This window comes from Leopardus geoffroyi, chromosome C1, assembly GCF_018350155.1.
Source record: "Leopardus geoffroyi isolate Oge1 chromosome C1, O.geoffroyi_Oge1_pat1.0, whole genome shotgun sequence".
In the NCBI taxonomy this organism is placed as follows: domain Eukaryota; kingdom Metazoa; phylum Chordata; class Mammalia; order Carnivora; family Felidae; genus Leopardus; species Leopardus geoffroyi.
The window spans coordinates 63,515,075-63,538,128 of NC_059328.1; the positions used below are offsets into that span (position 1 = coordinate 63,515,075).

A 23,054-nucleotide genomic window follows, 5' to 3' on the forward strand; every position below is an offset into this window, starting at 1 on the left:
AAAAAGTTGATATTTATTTACTGTGACCTATTTATACACCCAAATCATGTTCACTTTAGTATCTTTGGAATTAGGCCACCTAGATTTTTGGTTCCTGTCAGATTTGCCTTGGCTTTGTTACATGTTTTAACAGCAGGATGGCCTGTTATATCCCTTTTGTTTTGCTTTTTCTCCTGGCCTTTGTTTTTAAAGAACTGTATATAAAATAAAATATCCAGTTGGTTTATATGTTGGCATCTGAGCATCCCTGATCAAAGACCATTCACAATTTCACAATCTTGGAATCTCTTCCTTAAGAACCTCAGAGACAGATTGGTTAATGTTATCTTTCAATTCACCTTTCTTTTCATTGGAAATGTAGAAATATATATTATTTTGGCATGCTGAATTTGACCTTTTCCAGGCCAGTTGTTTCATCTGTCTGGGACAAAGGGAGTAAAACAGACTGTAAAAAGCAGGTCAGAGGGGAAGATTACTGATGAGAAAGAAAGCCTGATTCAGAAGGGAGGTGATGGCATTCTCAGTGTTTTTAAAGTACTTTAGATATTGTGCTCTCTCAAGAGAATCTGTCTTGAACAAGCAAAGAAGAATGTCAGGAAATTGTATGGCTCTTGAAAATAGCTCTCCATCAAAGAGTGATAAGAGAGCTCTCTGAAAGCAGGAACCTTACAGAGTGGGGAGCCCGGGTGATGCCAAGACCATCATCCAGCAAACTTTCTGAGACTTTGGCCATTATCTCAAAGTTGACAAAAGGTAGCTGAGAGAGGGATTAAAAACACATGAGAGTGAGAGTCCAGCTGTCAGAAAATAAGACAAATCCTCCTCCAGTACCTTGTTAGACAAAAGCATAAACTAGGACTGGCCAGTCCTAGACAGAGCTGCCACACGTGGCTGTGCAGGTTGTCTGGTGCACAAAGTGCCGTATAAAAGAGGACAGTGTCCACAGCATAGGTATCATAGATCTGTGCAGTTAGTGTCTTTGAGAAGATGGCATGTAAGTGTCTTATTCTAACAAATCCATTTGTTAGACAGATTTCTGATAGGTGGATAAAACTGCCTCAAGAAAGGGGCTTCTTTTCTAATTTTGGACACACTGAACCAGCAGCAGCCACTGGCTCAGAAACAAATGAAATCAGACATACATATTCCTCAGCGTTCTGTGATACTCGAGTCCACTCTAGCCGGATTGAGCCCTGGATCTCACGTATTCATTAATTTAAACAAGCAAACAAACAAAGAACTAGTTGGACATCTGTCACACACATCAGCCACCATTGTAGACAGTAAGGCACATGGAGAACAAAAATCCCAGCCCTCATAGAGACTTCCCTCCAAAGTGAGCTATGAACTGTGAACATCTGGGCATTGGGAAGAATAAAGGACAGGGAGAGTTGGTGCAGAGGAACATGATTAGGCTATGAAGGGAGAATGATCCTGCATTTAATCCTCCTGACTCCAGAATGGTGTGGCCTCAGGCAATTTGATTCTCCTCACTTTATTGGTTTAATATAGGTTAAATGGTTTAACCATTGGGTTTCTTCATTGGGTTTGTTGGAAAAATTAAAGATATTTTATTTAAAAACTTTTAGTGTGGAGCTTATGACATAGCAAGTATGTGGTTGGTGACAGTAATGGTTATTATTCTTGTAATTATTATCTAAGTAAGGTTAATAGCATGGACAATCCAGTGTTGTACCCCTGGACAGCAGCCTCTATGCTTGTGCTTGGCCTGACATGGAGGGAGGATGTTAGGATGGGAAGTTTTACTTCCTGTGGATTTACTTCTTTTCCCCACTGTATAAAACTTGTTTTCTAAACCTCACCGAGGAAGTCCAGTAGAGTGAAAACAGACAGACCTCATGACCTATGTGGGAAATGGACGTTGAAATGAGATTCATCTGAGATGGCAAGGTTATGCTTAGTTATGCTCCTACATGTTTCCAGAGGGGATGACTTTTATGTGAAAGAGAGATTGAGTCAGAGGTTGTCACAGGCGGGTTCTGGGGGCTGACTGAGAGATGGAGATTTGCAAGCAGGGAGATTGTTGGGTGTGCTCCTGGGATCAACAGCTGTAGGAAGAGAAGAGGGCAGGATTGGACAGAAAGGGAAATAAAACAGTGATGCATTGAAACAGAGGCCTCAGTTAAATTTATAGGAGCTCTGTGGCTGGGGGGTGGCTCTTTAAACTTGATTAGAATTGGAGAGAGGGACCAGGACTTAATTCCCATCCCTAGTCATTGAATAGTCAGCTTGCAGGCTGTCCTTGAGGAGGGCAGTGACCTTGAGTTAGGTGCCTCTCTTCAGCAGAGTGTGAACCCCAATGAGGGATTCAGCCAAGAGCTTCAGCTGCCAACACCCCCAGTGGTTACAGAAACAAATGCCTCAGTCCTGGAGAGGCGATCTGAGCAGTATATCCATGACAGAGGAGAAGGTCACCTCCAAGACAAACCCATCCATAAAGAACCCTGCAGACAGAGGCATTAGCTGTGCTTTCTAATCTTTTCTTCATTGTGGAATGTCAAAAATAATAATATTTTACATTGCATTAGGATAAACAGATTGGGTTGCTTGTGGTCAGAGGAGACAGGCTCAGACACTCCAGTTGCCATATGCCTACCTGACAGCCCAGGGCTTAGAGGATAAGAGTTTTGGCAAGCATATTCATATAACCTGAGCCTAAGCACACTGCTTGGGAGATGGTGAATTAAGGTCATAAAGGCAGGTTTGGAGGGTGCAAAGCTGATAGGAATCATTTGAGAAAGGCACATGGTCACTGGTACGTATAAAAAGTGAAGCATAATTTGGGGTGCCTGGGTGACTCAGTTGTCAACTGAGTGTCCAACTCTTGATTTTGGCTCTGGTCATGATCTCACAGTTTGTGAGTTCCAGCCCTGCGTCGTGCTGACAGCATGAAGCCTGCTTGGGATTCTCCCTCTCTCTGCCCGTCCCCTGCTTGCGCATGCATGTGCTTTCTCTCTTTCAAAATAAATAAATAAACTTAAAAAAAAACGTAAAGCATAATTCTTCCCATCACATTTGTGTAAGTCTCACTCTTTGAGTACCTTAACTGTTAGAAAGTCAGAGGCTAGGCTCCAGCTCGCAGTGTGTTCACTTTGAACCCTCCCTCCTTCAAATGGTTTTGAGACTCACAAAACTTCCCTGTGTTCAGAGATATGAATTTAGTTTCTCTATGGCTGCCTGTTACTTTGGAGCCAGAATTCAGTTCATGGTTATACATCCTGATTGACGTGCCCCTAAAATATATCATTGATCTCTCTCTCCCTTTTTTTTTTTTTTACCTAACCAGGAGGAGGGAAGCAAATAATATTGTGTAGCTTCCATCTGGCATTAATTTCTCTGTGCTCCTCATCAGAATATGATGGAAGTTGGAGAGTCCTGATGTGGCCCATGGTCATTGTCTGACTGCTGCTGTCCATCACAGAGTCACAGGTGAATGCCCTATTGACATTTCTATCATTAACCAACATGTCACATGTCACAAACTGGGATTATGGTTGTGTTTCTTTGTCCCTCATCGTATTGGTTCATATAGTATATAGATATTCAACATTGAATTAATTACCAACATAAAAGGGAGATTTCTTAAAAAGTCAAAGGATCTGCAATGAGTGGGCCCTAGTTTGTTACCACATAACAATTGGCTCATGCTGAGTTTTGACTGTACCTTCATTCATGAGATGGGGCATGTGCTCTCTAGTTTGCCTCAGTCCTGGTGCCTCCCTATCCATTTATTTCAATCATTTATGTTACCTACTGTACCCTATGAGTATGAGTGTGACAGTTCATTTGTGTAATTTCAGGAGGTCTCTGGGGATTCCTAAAAGGCATGAAGAAAAATAGCCAAAATTAGTCTTGGGGACAACAAAGATGTTACAATTAATTTGGTATGACTTTTATTGATCAGCTAGTCTAGAATGCAGCCCTTGTCCTGGAAGCCTGTAGGTGCTCTGCACACCAGGGAGGAAGTTAAGCAACAGCTGCTGAAGAAAAATGGCTGTAAAAAGCGTGTAGCAGGGGAACACCCCAGTGAAGGTAAGCAGTGAAGACCTATGGTCAGAAATGGGACAGTGAGAGGCAACTGCTGAACAAGAAGGGTCTGAGAGTTCAAGAGATGAGTCAAAGGATGGGTTCTAGGAACCTAGAACAAGGGGGAGGAGGACTGGAAAGATACCTGTGGAGGTCAGGTGTTCCTTCTGATACCACAAGGGAATCATACAGCTGATAAAAAAACCCATTTGATTGAAAACAGTCATGTTTGTTCTAGATAGTATTCTGTTCCATCCCAATCCAGAATACTAATTTGCTGGGTTTTAATGGCCAAAGCAATTTGTTATTTATGTAAGTAGTGTTAACAGAGAACATTTAACTTTAAAATCAGGTAATATATGTGACAATGTAACCATTCTAGACCATCTACAAGTGGGATAATGGATCAGATCAGCCAGTTTTTAGTAGATATATCCCATGGGATAATAAAAATCTATGGGATACTTGCTGTCCTATTTCTCCTTCTGCACAACCCATGCCTTACAAAAGCACAGAAGTTTGAATTCATATATTAGGTGGGAATCTGTGAAATCCATGACATTGAATTGTTCTGCTTTCTACCCAAGTCTGCAATTGCTACAGAGATTACTAGATAAGGAAGGAGTGGGTCTGCCCTGTGGATTCTTTGACAAAGTTGTTATGGATAGTCTTATCCTTTGTATTAGATTTCTGAATGCCCCTTGTATGACAGTGGTCACGTTGGTAACCCTTTCTCCCCTCCTTCCTCTCTGCTCCTTTTCCCTCTTCCTTTCCCCTCATTACCCTGCCTGCTTTCTCTTCCTGCCAGTGTTCACCGTCTCTAACCTTTCTCAATGTTGTGTAGGGAAAACCCTTTTCTTCCATTTCTCCTTTCCTTGCTTCCTGTACCTTTGGCTGACAGACTGGCTAGTTTTTGTTTGCTTGCTGGAATTCAGGGTTTCCTGCCATCCCATGGCTCCCTCTTTCTGTTTTTATTCCTTTGATGGAAAATGCAGCTCTTTAAATCTTCAAGGAGTTGGACGAGCAGACACTAAATTTCTCACCCCATCCTAAGTGCAGCTTAGCCTCCCTTTACCCTTTTTTTGGGGAGAGGGAACTCCCTCTTTCCTTTGGTTTCTCCATCCTGCCTAGGTTTTGGTGGCCTGTGGCTGGATATTTGGAGGATTAGGATAAGGGTCCCAAGTTAGTTATGTTTTGAGCCATTTAGGATCCTCATTCTCAGAGTGAGGACAAGAAGACTGGTTCAGCAGCCACAGTGCCCTGTTGAGGGATAAAGCCAAGAGGTCTGTGAGAGGCCAGGATGTGGGCATCTGAAGAATGACTCCATCCAGCTGAGCCAGCATTCTTGTTTGTATAAGAATCAACAAAAGCAAGATAGAAATAACTTGAGAAAGACTGAGTAGGACTGTGAAATAAAGATAGAAAGCAAGAATCTATACAGAATGATTAAAAAAAAAAGCTATACAGAATGAGAAAGAACTTTTGCTTTGAAGAATTTTGTGGTCTTCCATTTTTGAGCTAAAAATGGCCTTAATTGGACCTTAATAAGAGAAGCTCCTGATTCACAGACCTCAAGATAAAGAAAGCTGTAATTGCTCCAGATGTAGGTGTGTTGCTCAAAGGAGCCCAAGCCTTAGCAGTCTGCGTATATAAATAAGCTTCTATTAATAGTAATCCCCAAATCTTGTTGGTTGCATGCTTAGCCTCCATGATGCAAAGTCCTGTAGCATAGAGGCGAGTCCCAAAGTCTTACATAGAACCAGGACCACTATTGCTGTTGGCAGCTACTTGCTGCTGGCCTTGCTGACCGAGTTCCTTCCAGGTTACTGCAATACTTTTGTAAGCAACTATCTCTATGGCAGTTGTACCAGTGTTGACATGGAGGATAGACAGGTTTTTCATTCTGGCTCTAGTTATACTCAGTCTTTAAGTGTGGCAAGAGGGAGGCACTTTCTGTTCTGATGTAATTTCTGTGTGTGTGTGTGTGTGTGTGTGTGTGTGTGTGTGTAAGTGAGAGAGAGAGAGAGATGTGTGTGTTGGGATCTCACAAAACATTGTGCAAGAATGTTACAGGGTTTCATGAAATAGCTCATGTACCAACAGTCTCCCCCCCTAAATAGTGGGCTTGCCAGGGGGCATGCTGCATTCAGACCCTCCTGCCCTACTGCTTCATGGCATGGCAAGCCAGACTTCTTCCCAAAAGAGAGATTCCCTCTGAGGGAGTTTGTCTTTCCCTTCACCACCTCTACCCCAGCCCCAGGCATGTCTAGTCCTTGCCACAGCTGTGGAATGGGTTCAAACAGTTTTTTTCACTGCTGCTTAGCCTCTGTGAAAAACAGTGGGTACCAACATAAACTTGGAAGAATACTCAGACATATCTAGTGGCCTCGAACAAAAGGGCCATTGGCCATCATAATTAACAGCCTTGAGTTCCTTCAGAACATGTTTTTAAAGTTTATTTATTTTGAAAGAGAGACAGTGCACGTGGGGGAGGGTCAGAGAGAGAAGGAAAGAGAGAAAGTCCCAAGCAGGCTCTGAGCTGCCAGTGCAGAGCTTGACGTGGGGCTCAAACCTGTGAAACTGTGAGATCATGACCTGATCTGAAACCAAGAGTCAGATACTTAATTCACTGAGCCACCCAGGTGCCCCTCCTTCAGAACATTCGCACCAAAAATGTCAATCTAGTTGTCCCTACCCTTCATCCCTGTGTTTCACTCAATTACCTGAGTTCCAGAGAAAGGTTTTAAAATCTATTTTTTCCTAATTTTGTCTTATGACTATTTGTCAGCTGGTCAGAATAAGGCAATGTTTACAGAGAATAAGATCGATTTACGGGATCTTAGCCTGTTGCTTACTCTGTATGGGTTAAAAAGACTTGCATGGAAACCAGCCATCCTTTGTAGCAGGTGTATGATAGAGAAATGCACTCAAATTTCCACTTATAAATGATTTTTCTTATAAATTTAGACCTTGATAAGGAAACTATTTACATAACTTCCAGCTAGTCTTCTAGAATGCACATGAAGAGAGTAAATATTCCCAAAGAATGACAATGTTTTTCTTTCCAATCTTTGATTTCTCCCTCTCTACCACCAGCTTACAAGTCTCCTCCTTCCTTAAGAACAATACAAAACAAAAGACTCTTCTTTATCTCCTTCAGGCTACTGTAACAGAATATCAGAGACTGATAAGATAGATGGTTTATAAATGGCAGACATTGATTTCTCACAGTTCTGGAGGCTGGGAAGTCCAATATCAAGGCCCTGGCAAATTTGTCACCTGGTGAGACCCACTTCTTGTGACAGCTGTCTTCATGTGGCAGAAGGGACTAGGGACTCTCTGGGTTTGCTTTTATAGGGGCAGTAATCCTATTCATGAAGACTCCACCCTCATTACTAATCACCTCCCAAGGCCCCACCTCCTAATGGCCTCCCACTGGAGGCTCGGTTTCAACGTATGAATTTAGGGGCCAGACATTCAGTCCATCACAGACTCTTAAGAGACTTTAACCATGATGATTTTGTAGTCGCAGGTCCCGTTCCACGGCCTCTGCTGCTGAACTTCCAGACAGTGACATCAACATTCATTGTTTCCACATCACTTCCTATTCTCTTGACAACCTCGTACAATCTGATTTCACCCTCACTGATCTATTGAAACTGCCATGAAAGACCAAAATGATCTAATTGTCAAATCTCATCCTCCACAGCTCCTGGCAGCACTGTGAACATTGTGTCCTATTTAAGACTCCTCTTTTGATTTCCCTAATGTTGTGCTCTACTGTATTTTTCTCTGTATCTCTGGCTCTGACCTTGTTTCATTCTCTGGATATTTTCTTCCTTTTGTCCTGTAAGTATAGGGTTTTAAAAAATGAAATATTTTCTGCATATGAAACTGCAAAGACAGAATACCCAAGTACCCATCACCCTGTCTAAGAAAGAAAATATTACAGCTGTAGCTGAAATCCCCTGTGAGTGCCTTCTTAATTATTTTCCCCTTTTCCCCCCAAAGAGATAACCAGTGTCCTGGACTTTGGGGGCATCATTCTCATATATGCTTTATACTGTTACAAAAAATGTTTGTTATCATACTTCCCTGTCCAGTTGAGCAGTGTGTCTTTGAACAAATCTAGGGAGGCACTGTTTACAAAGGTTATGATAGGAAAAGTGCTCCTTAAAATTGTGCAGTGTACATCCTGCACAGAGACTTGCAGGGCCTTCATTGTTTTGCCTGTTTGGGAGCTTTTAAAAAAATTTTTTTTGATGTTTTATTACTTATTTTTGAGAGAGAGAGAGACAGAGTGTGAGTGGGGGAGGGGCAGAGAGAGAGAGAGGGAGACACAGAATCTGAAGCTGGCTCCATGCTCTGAGCTGTCAGCACAGAGCCTGACATGGGGCTCAAACCCACAAGACTTGAGATCATGACCTGAGCCAAAGTCGGTGTTTGGGTGTTTTTTTGTAAGTGGATATTATACTGAATGTATATGTGTATGTATGTAACTTGCTTCTTTCCCTGAACATCATTGCAAAATTGGGGGAAGAGGTGTGGCCTATAAGACCACCCTCATTTCTGACACCAATTGTGAGTTCTGGAGCTCCCAGAACTACTCTCACATTGGTAATTCACTAAAAGATTCACTGAATTCAGTGAGAGCTGCTATGGTCACATTTAGAGCTTTACCAATGGGAAAGGATACAGATTAAGAACAGCCAAGGAAAAATGCATGCAGCAGAGTCCAAGAAACTACTAGACATGGGGCTCCCAGTCTTCCTCTCCCTGTAGCATCATGGAGAGTGTTACTTTCTTAGCAACAATGTGTGACAATATTCATGAAGGATTGCCAGCCTGGAGACCTCACCCAAGCCTTGGTATCCAGAATTTTTACTAGGGTTCCATGGTTCACTGCCCATATGGCTTACCTCCAGTATACAGCTTCTCTAGATTGTCTGATGACCAGGGCCCCCAGGAAAAGAAAGACATACCCGATATGAAATTCCAGGAGCCTAAAGATCAACTCCCACTAGCCAAGGGCAAAGGCCAGATGTGTCCTTGGGTAAGTTTAATTCTTCACTACATAATTATGTTTGGGAGATTCATTCACATTGTTGCAGGATGCTGAAGTTTGTTTTCCTCTTAAGACATATTTGGGTAGTTTCAAAGTTTTGGCTGTTAAAAACAGTGCTGTGATGAACATTCGAGTACACATATGTAAGTTTCTTTTGGGTATGTATATATAACTAAGGAGGGGATTGTTGGACTGTAGGGTATATGCTTCTTCACATTTCCTAGACAATGACAGACTGTTCTCCAAAGTGGATATATCAGTTCATTTTCCCACCAACAGCGTATGAAAGTTACAACTGCTTTATGACCTCACCACATTTGCTATTGTTGGATTTTATTTTTTTGTTGTTGTTTTTATTTGATTGGTATGTAGTGGTTTTAATTTGAATTTTCTTATGGTTTTCTTATGGTTTTAATTTGAATTTTCCTGATTCCTAGTGAGTTTGAGCTGCCTTTTTTTTTTAAGAGAAGGAAAACAGTTTTATTGTTGAATGAGATTAAACCAGAATGTGATGCACATCACAGATAATCCACTAAGAGATTACAAAGACAGAAGGAAATCTCACCCCTTATATATAGCTAAGGGGATACAACCAATTACATTCATATTTTCAAGATGGAATTGTTAATTTTCTTGTATCTTTATGAGTGAAGGTAGGTTTTGCAATTTGGAGTCAGGTGACAGTTGTCAGATTTACAAATGCCCTCAGGGGACAATACCATGCCCTTGAAGACCACACCTAGAATGATATTGCAGGGTGAAGCATCAGCTCACCTTTAAGTCCGCTGGAAACAGCAGTGACTGTATCTGGTCCTGCTGACGTACAGATCCAACCACAGTGAATTTGCACTGAAGTTGCTCATCATCTGTTCATATGCGGGCTGCTTTTCATAGTATTATTGGCCATTGGGTTTCTTTAAGCACTGCTTGTTCATACTTTTTGTTCATTTTTCATTTGAATGGCTTGTCATTTTCCTTATCAATTTGTGTGAGTCTTTTAGTGTTATAGTATTATGGGCACTACACTTTTGTTGTTATATGCATTGCAAGTACATTGCCTAGTTTGTCTTTTTATTTTTGGTTTGTGATTTTTGTGTTTTGTGTGAGAGTCGCAAATACCCCGTGGTCAATATATTCTAAATTTTTTAAAACTTTTGGTTTTTCAGGGGCGTCTAGGTGGCTCAGTTGGTTAAGTGTCCAACTCTTGGTTTCGGCTCAGGTCATGATCTCACAGTTTATGAAATCAAGCCCCCCCTCGCACTCAAGGGGCAGAGAGAGAGGAGAGAGAGAATCCCTAGCAGGCTCCATACTATTAGCAGGGAGTCTGATGCTGGGTTCATTCCCACAAACTGTGAGATCATGACCCGAGCCAAAACCAAGAGTTGGACAGTTAACCGAGCACCCAAGCACTCCAATCTTGTCCTTTTTTATGACTATATAATATTCTGTTGTTTGAATATGTGTGTGTGTGTGTGTGTGCGCGCGTGCATACCACATCTTCCTTATCCATTTATCAATCAGTGAACACTTAGGCTGCTTCCATATCTTGGCCATTGTAAATAATGCTTCAATAAACATTGGGGTGCCTAAATGTTTTTTTTTTTCAAATAAGTGTTTTTGTTTTCTTTGGATAAATACCCAGTAGTGGAATTATTGGGTCTTATGGTATTTCTATTTTTAATATTTTAAAGGACCTCCATACTGTTTTCCACAGTGGCTATACCAGTTTACATTCCCACCAACAGCGCACAAGGGTTCCTTTTTCTTGACAGCCTTGCCAACACTTGTTATTTCTTGTCTTTTTGATTTTAGCTATTCTTGAATAAATTTTTATTGATCATGATGTTCTATCCATCTATATCTGTTAACCTTTGTGCACACACATATACATTGTTAAATATGATTTGCTAATACTATATTTAGGGTTTTTTTTTCATTCTCCTTTGATTTTTCTTTCTTGACTTCTTTCCACATTTCAAAGAGAGATTGGCAGTGAGGGCATTTTGTCTTCCACTCTTATATCTCACCAGATGAACTCAGATCACTATTTCCATCCCTGACATTTCTCCTAAACTCAGGACTACATATAGTCACCTAAATAGTTCATTTGTACTTGATCAAAAATGATCTTCCATCAATGCCTACTTTTTTTTTCTAACTTCCTTAACCTAAAAATTATCTTTGATCCCTCCTCTTCATTCTACTCAATATCAAATAGTTTCAATGGTCTATTCTGTCATAGGATATATCTTTACTCCATCTCTTCATTTCCTTCCTGACTGTCATACTCCAGGTCCTAATTACTGTTTGCCTTTGTTTATTGTAAGAATTTCCTAATTAGTCTTTCTCCCTGTAGATCTCATTGCCCACCCTCATTCTCCCATTCTAGTCTATAGGTTGTGCCAGATAATCTTTAAAACACACATTTTTCATTGTGTCAGTATCCAAGGCATGCTCTTGTTTATATGATAGCCAAGTGAGTCCTATTTTAGACTTGACATGTGTCTCTAGCCACATTGCCCATCAGTCCCCTTCAGAATCTATCCTTCAGCCAGACTGCTTGTCCCTAACATGTCCTGGCATTACCAAGCTCTAAATGTTTCCCACATTGCCCTTACAATGTCTCTGACTCTGAATCCTAAATCATCATAACATATAGCTGGTGTTCACTGAACACTGTTATGTTCCAGCTAATGAGCTAGCTGTTTAATGTATGTCTCATTTAATGCCACCATGTTCCTCCTTTAAAAAAAAAATTTTTTTTTAGTGTTTATTCATTTTTGAGAGAGGGAAGGAGGGAGAGAGAGAGAGAAAGAGACAGAGAAACAGACAGCCAGAGCATGAGCAGGGGAGGGGCAGAGAGAGAGAAACACACAGAATCCAAAGCAGGCTCCAGGCTCTGAGTTATCAGCACAGAACCTGCTGTGGGGCTCAAACCCACAGACCGTGAGATCATGACCTGAGCCAAAGTTAACCAGCTGAGCCACCCAGGAGCTCCAAGTGCCACCATGTTCCTCTGATGGTAAAGATTGCTACATTCATTGAATGCTTACATATTTCAGGCACTGTTTTAAGTATCATTTTATTTAATTCTCACAACAACCCTATTGGATGAGTGCTGTTATTATCTTTATATTACAAATGCACATATGAGATATAGAGAGGTGAAATAGGTTGCCCACAGCTATACATCTAGTAAGTGGCAGATCCAGGACTTGAGCACAGGTTCTACATACTCCCTTCCTTGCCTTTACAGATGAGGGGACCAAGGCTAGGAGTGGTGAAGTAACTTGTCCCTCTGTGCCAGAGTTTTCGGTACATTGGTTAATGATAATGTCTCTTATTGTCTTATTTCCTCTTCTAGACCTTCACTTCCCCAACTCCTTCCATATTTCATATAAAATCTAATTCCTCTACTAATCCTTTATTTCCATAATATTCACAAGTACTCTGCTTTCTTCTTTTTTAAATTATTTTTATTTTGGAGAGAGAGAGAGTGTGTGTGTGAGTGTGAGAGGGGAAGAGGGGCAGAGGGATAGAGAGATAGAACCTCAAGCAGGCTCCACATTCAGCGCAGAGTCCAACATGGGGCTCAATCCCACGACCGTGGGCTTATGACCTGAGCTGAAATCAAGAGTCAGACGCTCAACCGAGGCACCCCAGTACTCTGCTTCCGTAATTGAACCCTGACACACAGTACTTTTCAGATTACACATAATTTTCATGTGATCTCATTTGCTCCAAAGCTTTCCTAGGATTCAAATTATTATTATTTTTTTCTTTATGAATCCATCTACACTAATCCTAAACTTCTCAAGAATGAAGATGGTAAAAGATGTGAGAAAATGCCCTTCCTATAGTGCCCTCAAAAGTTTTAAGTAAGAAAATAGATACAAAATATTGGAGTCACAGTTCATGAGTTTGCCAGATGAAAGTAATTCTGAACCTCCAGATGCTTTTTCAAGAAGGTGGAGGTTTGCAAGTCTGGAGGACAGCTCCTGGAGAGTGAAAATAAATTCTGCCACTTTCTGGGAGAGTTTTATTTCCTCCATATGTTTATACATTTTTCTTCCCTTATGTCTGTGATTCATCGCTGGCTCAAGCCTTGTCTGTGATTGGTGCTGGGGAGATTGATGGCTGGGAGGGGGGCTGCAGGAGTGGTGAGACCATTGCTGCCCTGATGTGACACAATTCTTGGCATTTATACAAAGATGGAGAGTTCAGATAGCCACAGAGTAGTGGAAATAGCTCTGGGAACCCTGACTTTTACCGGGAAGTCATATGATTTTTGGTGAGGCCAGGAGATCTCACACACACACACACACACACACACACACACACACACGATTGGTAGAAAGTTTTATAACAATTTCAGGATATGAGCATATGCTTGCCTATGAGCAAAAGCTTTCACTACCAATAGTGTAGATTTTAGCCCTTGATCACACCAATGATCAGGTTTTCTCCTCTTTCCTTTCTCTTTCCTTCTACGTTTATGCGCCTTGACCTAAAGGATTGGGTCTTCCATGGTATTAAACCTCCTGAGTTCTGCTTTAGCTCCTGCTCCCCAGAATGTTGCACATGTAATAGAAAGGAGAGGCAAACACCCTAAGCATTAGGCTAACTTGCTTTAGGGCACAGGAGCAAGGGTAGTATGTGTAGTGGTTATGAGGGGGGACGCTGGCATCATGCAGATATGGGGTTTTTTTTCATTGAAGAAATGAGTGCCTGCTGTGTAGCAGGCATGATGCTAAGTAAAAATTTATATTTTTTTCAGCTTCTCCACTTATTAGCTGTGTGACCTTGAGCGAATTATTTAACCTCCTTGAACTTAGTTTCCTAATGAAAGTATAATGTCTACCTCGTAAGTTAGTATAAAGTTTGAATGAAATGATCTATGTGGAACATTTAGCTAGGCCCAAGTGCCTACTAAAGTGCCTGCCATGTAACAGACAATCTGCTGATTAATGACAAAACCAAAATTAACACCAAGGACATCTGACTTTTATGTGATGCCCTCTCCACAGTAACTGTTATTGTTTTTTTTTTTTAAAAATCAGTTCTGTTACATTATGCACACTCATATATGTCCTTTATATTCCATGTGGTAAAGCAGACACTTATATTGTAATACCTCATCTGGTCTGAGCCTGACTTCCTGGTTCTATTCATTACGTTCCAACTTTGGCATATCCTTCAAGCTTCTTTCAACCTGATGCCTGTTTGTTGTGCCTGCTTGATGAGGACACCAGGTGGCGCCTGGGGTCAGATTTGGAGAGAGAGTCGTCCAGAGAACTGGGGTTCTGTGGCAACCTGGGAGGCAGGCTGACTTTCCCCATCCAGGGAAGTTAATCCAGAAGGGAGAGGTCGTATGCTGGGTACACTCATGTTCAAGAATTCTCTCCTCCCTATCATTTGGAAAGGAAAGGAATTTTTAATTTTTTAAAGGTAAACTCTAATTTTACAGTAAAATCCACCCCTAAACATGCCCTATCGTACCCAGTCACCACGTAATCCAAAATTGATAGCTTCTTGATGTTCACCCAAGGCCTTCACTGGGAATGGCATTTCCAAAAGGGCCAATTTCTGTGGCAACAGAAGGAAGTAGAATATAAACTCTGGTAAGAAAAGCAGTTACTCGTAGGTCAAGCAACTCAGGAGGGAGCTGGATTGCCATTCTGAATAAGAAATGTTGCCGTGTTTTATAGAAGCTAAGATGCCATCAATTATAAGTCCCCCCGTTGTTTTATTTGTACTAAGAAAGAGAAAAAACCTTGCCAATTAAATTGTAAGGCCCAACCTGATTTCAGATATTAAAATGTGAAAAACTTTCATTCAATGTATGTCTTTCATTCAATGAGATATGGTAAATCCGAGGACGAGTTTCAAAACCAGCTGCCTTCTATATATCTTAGCCTTTTCCTCAATCCCTCTCTACCCTAGAACAATGAGGAGATGGGCTGCTAACAGTTAAGTGTACTGGGCTTCCAGCAAAACAGTGCTTGTCCTTAGACTAAATGCAGATTGGTTTGTCTTGGGCTATTCAGGTCTATTCAGGATATACTAAAATACCAATATACGAAAGAGTGCACAGCTTATAAAGAACAGAAATTTATTTCTCACAGTTCTAGAAACTGGAAGTCTGAGATCAGGGTACCAGCATGGCTAGGTGAGTCCCCTTCTTCCAGGCCACAGACTTCTTGTATCTTCACAGGGCAGAAGGGACTAGGGAGTTCTGTTTTAAGAGGACTAATCCCATTCTCAAGGGCTGCACCCTCATGACCTAATCACCTCCCAGAGGCCCCATCTACTAATACTGTCACCTTTGGGTTAGGATTTCAACATATGAATTTGGAGGAGGAGTGGCATAAATAATCAGACCATAGCAGGTTCCTTCCACTGCTCCTTGGGGAGCTAAATTAGCCCATGTAGTTAATGGTGACTCACTGTAGCCTCTAGCAAACTGTGGCTGTTTTCTGGGCCATATCTAGTGCCATGCCTGTTTCTGTACAGCGTACAGGCTAAGGATTGTTTTCACAAATGAACATTTGAAATAAATATGATGGCAGGTAGTATTAACTATGACTGCAATTAAGTGAAATATTGCCCGCCAGAAAAATATTCCTTCTTGTCATTAGTAGATCTGTATTATTAAAAAATTGTATTTTCCCCAGTACCTCCACTCCCCGATACCGAGGAAGGCAGTGGTGGGGGCGAGCATTTGCTTTCGCTTTTCCCTCCCCGTGCGCACTCCGCTTCTCGTGCGGCGCTAGGCCCCCCGCCCCAGCAATGGCCACGCTCAGGGTCCAGCCTGAAGCCCAAGCCAAGGTGGATGTGTTCCGTGAAGACCTGTGTACCAAGACAGAAAACCTGCTGGGGAGCTACTTCCCCAAGAAGATTTCTGAGTTGGATGCATTTTTAAAGGAGCCAGCTCCCAATGAAGCCAACCTGAGCAATCTGAAGGCCCCATTGGACATCCCAGTGCCTGATCCAGTCAAGGAGAAAGAGAAAGAGGAGCGGAAGAAGCAGCAGGAGAAGGAAGACAAAGATGGAAAGAAGAAAGAGGAAGATGAAGACAAAGGTGGCCCAGTGAACTGCAATGAGAAGATCGTAGTCCTCAATGGGCCAGACTGTGGCCCAGTGAACTGCAATGAGAAGATCGTAGTCCTCCTTCAGCGTCTAAAGCCTGAGATCAAGGATGTCATTGAGCAGCTCAACCTGATCACCACCTGGTTACAGCTTCAGATACCTCGAATTGAAGATGGGAACAATTTTGGAGTGGCTGTACTGGAGAAGGTGTTTGAGCTGATGACTGCCCTTCACACGAAGCTGGAAGGCTTCCACACGCAAATCTCCAAGTATTTCTCTGAGCGGGGCGATGCTGTGACCAAAGCAGCCAAGCAGCCCCATGTGGGTGATTATCGACAGCTGGTGCATGAGCTGGATGAGGCAGAGTACCAGGACATCAGGTTGATGGTCATGGAGATCCGCAATGCTTATGCTGTGTTATATGACATCATCCTGAAGAACTTCGAGAAGCTCAAGAAGCCGAGGGGAGAAACAAAAGGAATGATTTATTGAGAGCCTCTTCTCATCCTGTAATGGGTCCAGCAGAGACCTTCCTATCTTTTACACAGGACTCCAGACTTTCCCCACCTTCAGCCTGTTGAGGTTTCTTCCTCCCCTGCCTCCCAGGCCCAATAAATAGTCATACCATTGCCCTTCAAAAAAAAAATTGTATTTTGGATAGGAAGAACAAATACTGTTAAAATGTCGATACTACCCAAAGCAGTCTACATATTCAATGCAATCCCTATCAAAGTAACACCAGCATTCTTCACAGAGCTAGAACAAATAATCCTAAAATTTGTATGGAACCAGAAAAGACCCTGAATAGCCAAAGCAATCTTGAAAAAGAAAACCAAAGCAGGAGGCATCACAATCCCAGACTTCAAGCTATACTACAAAGCTGTAATCATCAAGACGTATAATACTAACACAAGAACAGACACTCAGATCAATGGAACAGAATAGAGAACCCAGAAATGGACCCACAAACGTATGGCCAACTAATCTTTGACAAAGCAGGAAAGAATATCCAATGGAATAAAGACAGTCCCTTCAGCAAGTGGTGCTGGGAAAACTGGACAGCGACATGGATCACTGGATCACTTTATTACACCATACACAAAACTGGATCACTTTCATACACCATACACAAAAACAAACTCAAAATGGATGAAAGACCCCAATGTAAGACAGGAAGCCATCAAAATCCTCGAGGAGAAAGCAGGCACAAACCTCTTTGATCTTGCCCGCAGCAACTTCTTACTCAACACATCGCCAGAGGCAAGGGAAACAAAAGCAAAAATGAACTACTGAGACCTCATCAAAAAAAAAACTTCTGCACAGCGAAGGAAACAACCAGCAAAACTACAAGGCAACCGACGGAATGGGAGAAGATATTTGCAAATGACATATCAGATAAAGGGGTAGTATCCAAAATCTATAAAGAACTTATCAAACTCAACACCCAAAAAACAAATAATCCAGTGAAGAAATGGGTAAAAGACATGAACAGACACTTCTCCAAGGAAGACATCCAGATGGCCAACAGACACATGAAAAAATGCTCAACATCACTCATCATCAGGGAAATACAAATCAAAACCACGAGATACCACCTGACAGCTGTCAGAATGGCTAACATTAACAACTCAGGCAACAACAGATGTTGGTGAGGATGTGGAGAAAGAGGATCTCTTTTGCATTGTTGGTGGGAATGCAAGCTGATGCATCCACTCTGGAAAACAGTATGGAGGTTCCTCAAAAAACTAAAAATAGAACTACCCTATGACCCAGCAATGCACTACTAGGCATTTATCCATGGGATACAGGTGTGCCGTTTCGAAGGGACACATGCACCTCCATGTTTATAGCAGCACTATCAACAATAGCCAAAGTATGGAAAGAGCCCAAATGTCCATCGATGGATGAAAGGATAAAGAAGATGTGGTATATATATACAATGAAGTATTACTTGGCAATCAAAAAGAATGAAATCTTGCCATTTCAACTATGTGGATGGAACTGGAGGGTATGAAGCTAAGTGAAATTAGTCAGAGAAAGGCAAAAATCATATGACTTCACTCATATGAGGACTCTAAGAGACAAAACAAATGAACATAAGGGAAGGGAAAAAAAATAATATAAAAACAGGGAGGAGGACAAAACAGAAGAGACTTATAAATATGGAGAACAATCTGAGGGTTATGGGAGGGGTTGTGGGAGGGGGTATTGGCTAAATGGGTAAGGGGCACTAAGGAATCTACTCCTGAAATCATTGTTTCACTATATGCTAACTAATTTGGGTGTAAATTTTGAAAAATAAAAAATAAAATTAAAAAAAATTGTATTTTAGTGTTATTATCACTATTATTATTATATTTTGAATTTAATCAATACTACATGATATCCTCAATTTTGCTACTTGGCCCATGAAGTCTAAAATATTTACTGTCTAATCCTTTACAAAAAACATTTGCTGACCCCTGCCCTAGACTAAAATGGAATTCATAGATTAATCTGTTCATTTCATTCATTAGCAGAGGAATGCCAGGTTATCTGAACAGAAGTTAGGCTGGATAAATTGTTGTAAATGGCCAGACCCAATTGATGGATACATATTAGGAATGTGGTTATATAAAGTAAGGGGGATCTTTTAAAACACCAGAAATTACACATATAAAATTAGTGCTAAAAGTAGGTATCTCGAGAGCCTCTGTGATTATTCTGCAACTCTCAGAATGGTCTTCAGAACTAGTTCATGAACCATGCAATGGAATCTGTTATTCACTCTGATGAGTGAACATCCCTATATGTGTTCTTTTACCTGACATAGTGACCAGACTGATTTCATTTCTTTCAGCAGTCTCTGTTCTAGTTTCTTTCAAATCTATGTTTCTGCTTGAAGCAAGGGGAATTGTACATTCTCTTTTACTAATTATAAGTTAGGATCTTATAGCCCATGAAGTTGATATGCTGTGGCTGTAGCTCAGATGGTAATGTTCTTATTGGTCTCTGAGGTTTTTGTTTTGGGAATGAACCACATCTGTAAGACATATCAATATGGTTATATTAAAATACACAACTTTCTCAGGCAGCTTTCAACATCACATTTTATGATTTGTGTCATTAAGGATGCTTGTCTCAAGCTTTTTAAAAAATGAACTGGTATTAAGCAAGGCCTTTTGCTGCAAATGCTTATGTTAATAGATAAAAATAGACTTGGGGAATGGTGAAGAGTCATGGTCAAAGTGAAAGTGGGGTTCTGGTCAAGGGGTATAGTGCTAGCCAGTATTCTCATGTTTTGGGGAACATAATCAGATGGATTATTTTGAAGTTATCAAATCTTTGGCCATTCTTAGATTTTCAATATGGTGGTGCAAGCAACTCACCTTCAGCTTGCTTATATGAGAAGACCCATGTTGAAGTAACATTCGTGATAAGTGAGGTCATGAGATCTTTTGTGGATGGTCTTCTCTTTTGTCTTAGATCCATTTATATTAGGGTTTAAAACCTCACCAGAAGCAGATTTCATGTCATATAGCCACACAAAAGAGTTTTCTGTTAGGAAGCAATGCTGAGTGCTGTGTTTTGTTTTTGACTTGTGTTAAAAATGTTCTGTGTACAGAGCTGTCTGGAACTGATTATTTCCTAAAGATTTTTTTTTTTTACATATTTTTAATGTTTATTCCAAAGGTTCAGCCCTGGCTTACTAGATAAAAGATTCCATGTACTAATAGATTCAAAATATTTTAATTATTGCAAAATGAGAGTTGAAATGCCTTTTTTTCTTGTCCAGATGTTGGTCTGTCATTTTTAACTCAGGAAAGTCTTGGATGGCTTTGCTTTTCTGTATCTACATGGATTCTGTACGATGTATCCTCTTCCATATGATGCATATGGCAGCAGCCCCTGAGAGTGGGTACTGGCAAGTACAGATACAGCTGAGGTTGCCTCTTAACACAGCCCTCTTTGATAATGTAAAGAAATATTCTTCTAATGCATTTGACACCTTTTAGATAAGGTATTTATATGGAAATTAGCACACAAAATCTTCAGGTGACATCTTCAAATGTGAACAGCTATAGAAGAAAAAGGGCTAAAAGGGCAACTGTGGTCATGATTGCCAACTTAAAATATGGGACATAATTTATTCTTTTGTAAACTCTCTACAAACTATAGCACATTTAAACCTTTCCTTTAGTCTCACTGGGGAGGACAGAGAGCTTCATAGTGCTTTGAGTTTCTTCCTTATTCATTTTCTTTCTAGGCCATAGAGCAGATTTCCATTCAATATTCCTAGCTATTATTGTGATATATGTACATGTATGTATATATATTCACATGTATAATTTATTTGGTATCTAGAATCTGCAGTCATCGTTCTAAATACTTTTCATGTACTAACTCTTACAACCCTCACAACAACTCCTCTATGTTCTTTCCTTTCCTTTCCTTTCCTTTCCTTTTCTTTCCTTTCCTTTCCTTTCCTTTTTTCTTTTCTTTTCTTTTCTTTTCTTTTCTTTTCTTTTCTTTTCTTTTCTTTTCTTTTCTTTTCTTTTCTTTTCTTCCAAAGAGGCAGCTGCTAACAACTAGTCACATACTAGCTAGTGATAACAAACTCTTGATTTCTTCCTGCCAGGTTTCATATTTTATTTTTGAACGAGGATATTGTGGGGAGGAATCTTTGGTATCATGAGAGGCTAGTGGTGGGACACTCGGTAGAGGGACGTGCTGGGGTCACTGAAATCTTGTCCTCTTCCCTGTCACATTGACCATGTATACTGGCATGAGTGGGTATTTCCTGGAAGACTTCACAAGGTCCTGAGCCATGGCTAAAGTACTCCAGTCAAGTAAAGTATTTTCTTTGGTTCTCCAGCATTTACATTGCATTGCTTATTTATAGCAATAATGCTAGGTATGGGAGATAAAGATTGCCTACTTTTGAAATTTTTTTTATTTTTGTTTGGAGAAAGGGGGCATTGGAAGTTTAAAGTGTTAGCTTTCTGTGATACATTAACTATACATTTTACTTGGCTCGCGTCAGTGCTAATGTTTTATGTTTGGAAGTTAACTATTATTAGGGTGTCATTTAAAATTTTCTAAAGGGTAAGAAATGGTCTTAATGGAGACCTCATCTGCAATCATGCCTATCAGGCAAAAAGCAATCTCATTCTTTGAGGTCTATTCACATATTTGAAAATTACATGGGTTGGCCTTATAAATCAATTTGGAGTGTCATTGTTTGAATGTGGCATGTATTGGATTTTCAACGGAAATATGCAATCTTTCTTTAAACTCCTATTAAATCAACACCCCCAATCTAGCAGAGGAGAGAAACTGGGTAAGAGTGGAGATAGGAAGTGTAGCGAGTCAGAAGCACTTTTTTTCTAACTAGTTTCTTATTTAAATAAGCCAATCAAGTAGAGTTTGCCTTTTTTTTTTTAATTTTTTTTTTCAACGTTTTTTATTTATTTTTGGGACAGAGAGAGACAGAGCATGAACGGGAGAGGGGCAGAGAGAGAGGCAGACACAGAATCGGAAACAGGCTCCAGGCTCCGAGCCATCAGCCCAGAGCCTGACGCGGGGCTCGAACTCCCGGACCGCGAGATCGTGACCTGGCTGAAGTCGGACGCTTAACCGACTGCGCCACCCAGGCGCCCCGAGTTTGCCTTTTTAAAGGCCGTGGTCATAAACACAACTAGCCCCATTGTGGTCTTTGAAAACTTTGACAGTTTAGTGTTCTGGAGAAATAACCATTTCTTTCTTTTCTGAGTGTGTGCTGTAAAGGAAAACCCTGGAAGTAAGCACTTTGGTTATTATAAAAATGCTGTGGTTATTAATTCAGCTGAATACTTTCTGAAGTCCTTATCCCTTTACATTTTGGACTTTTAGTTTTAATTCTTCCTTCCAAAATTTACTTCATCCCCTTTTTGCCCTGCCCTTGGGAAGGCAAACATTTGTCTCTTTAAATTTTAATGAGTTCTTGCTTTCTTAGTAACAAAGTAATTGTTTCTGAGTAAGAGGAAGAGAAGATGTCTTCTCTCCACCCCCCCCACCACCACCCCCCCCCCCCCGCGCCTCCCCCCCCACCCCCACCCCCACCCCCGCCCAGGGCACTTTCCTCTACCTTTCCCATTCCTGAGGTTGTCAGTTCTGATGGAATCTTGTAAGTCAGCAAAATATTTGGTTCCTTATCAAGGAGGATAAGCTACCAAAAATGCCATCTGCAGAATTTCAGATAATTTCCAAAAGAATTCTAAGGAAGTATTTTTGGCTCTATCTTAGAGGGATGAATGCCCCTGGAAAATAGCTGTCAGGGTGTTGATCTTTGGAGCTTTAATACCTTAATTTTGTTGTCACTCTATTTCCAGCTTTCTTCTGCATTATTTTTCCTGGTCACAGTTATTCACCCTTCAGTCAAGAAACATTTAAGAGAATAGTTGTTGTCAGGGAATCAACTTGTTTCCAGGAGGTTTTTAAAACATTTTGATTTCTTAACTATTCTAAATTGATGAGAAGTGGACAGTTTCCCTCTCTGGTAACACAATGTATTAAAATATTTTAAATTTGTCAGTAAGAATAAAGTTTTACCATCTGTGGTCTCTTAACTAGATCTGACCATTGCTCAGTCAAGAGAGATTACTAAGAAAAGTCTTAGGAAAGCCCCCTGCATTGTATGTATTGAAAGGGCAGGCCTACAACAACTCCATCTTGTTCTTTGTTCTTCACCTTGACCACACCTCCTCCCCTTGAGTAACCCCCCCCCCCTCACCTGCCTAACAGGACTCGGACCCTTCCCCAGCCAATCGCTGAGGCCATAGCCATTACCTCACCAACTGCCCCTAGGCCCCAATAAAACCTTTGTCCTTTTGAA

The 23,054-nt window shown here is 40.9% G+C and overlaps 1 protein-coding gene across 1 annotated transcript; it reads left to right on the top strand.

Annotated features, from left to right (window-relative positions):
- Positions 1–15,804: 15,804 nt before the first annotated feature.
- LOC123598088 (proteasome activator complex subunit 1-like) lies at positions 15,805–16,830 on the top strand. Its single transcript, XM_045477893.1, has one exon. It carries the CDS (start codon positions 15,902–15,904, stop codon positions 16,691–16,693), a length of 792 nt encoding a protein of 263 aa, XP_045333849.1. The 5' UTR covers positions 15,805–15,901; the 3' UTR covers positions 16,694–16,830.
- Positions 16,831–23,054: the final 6,224 nt, after the last annotated feature.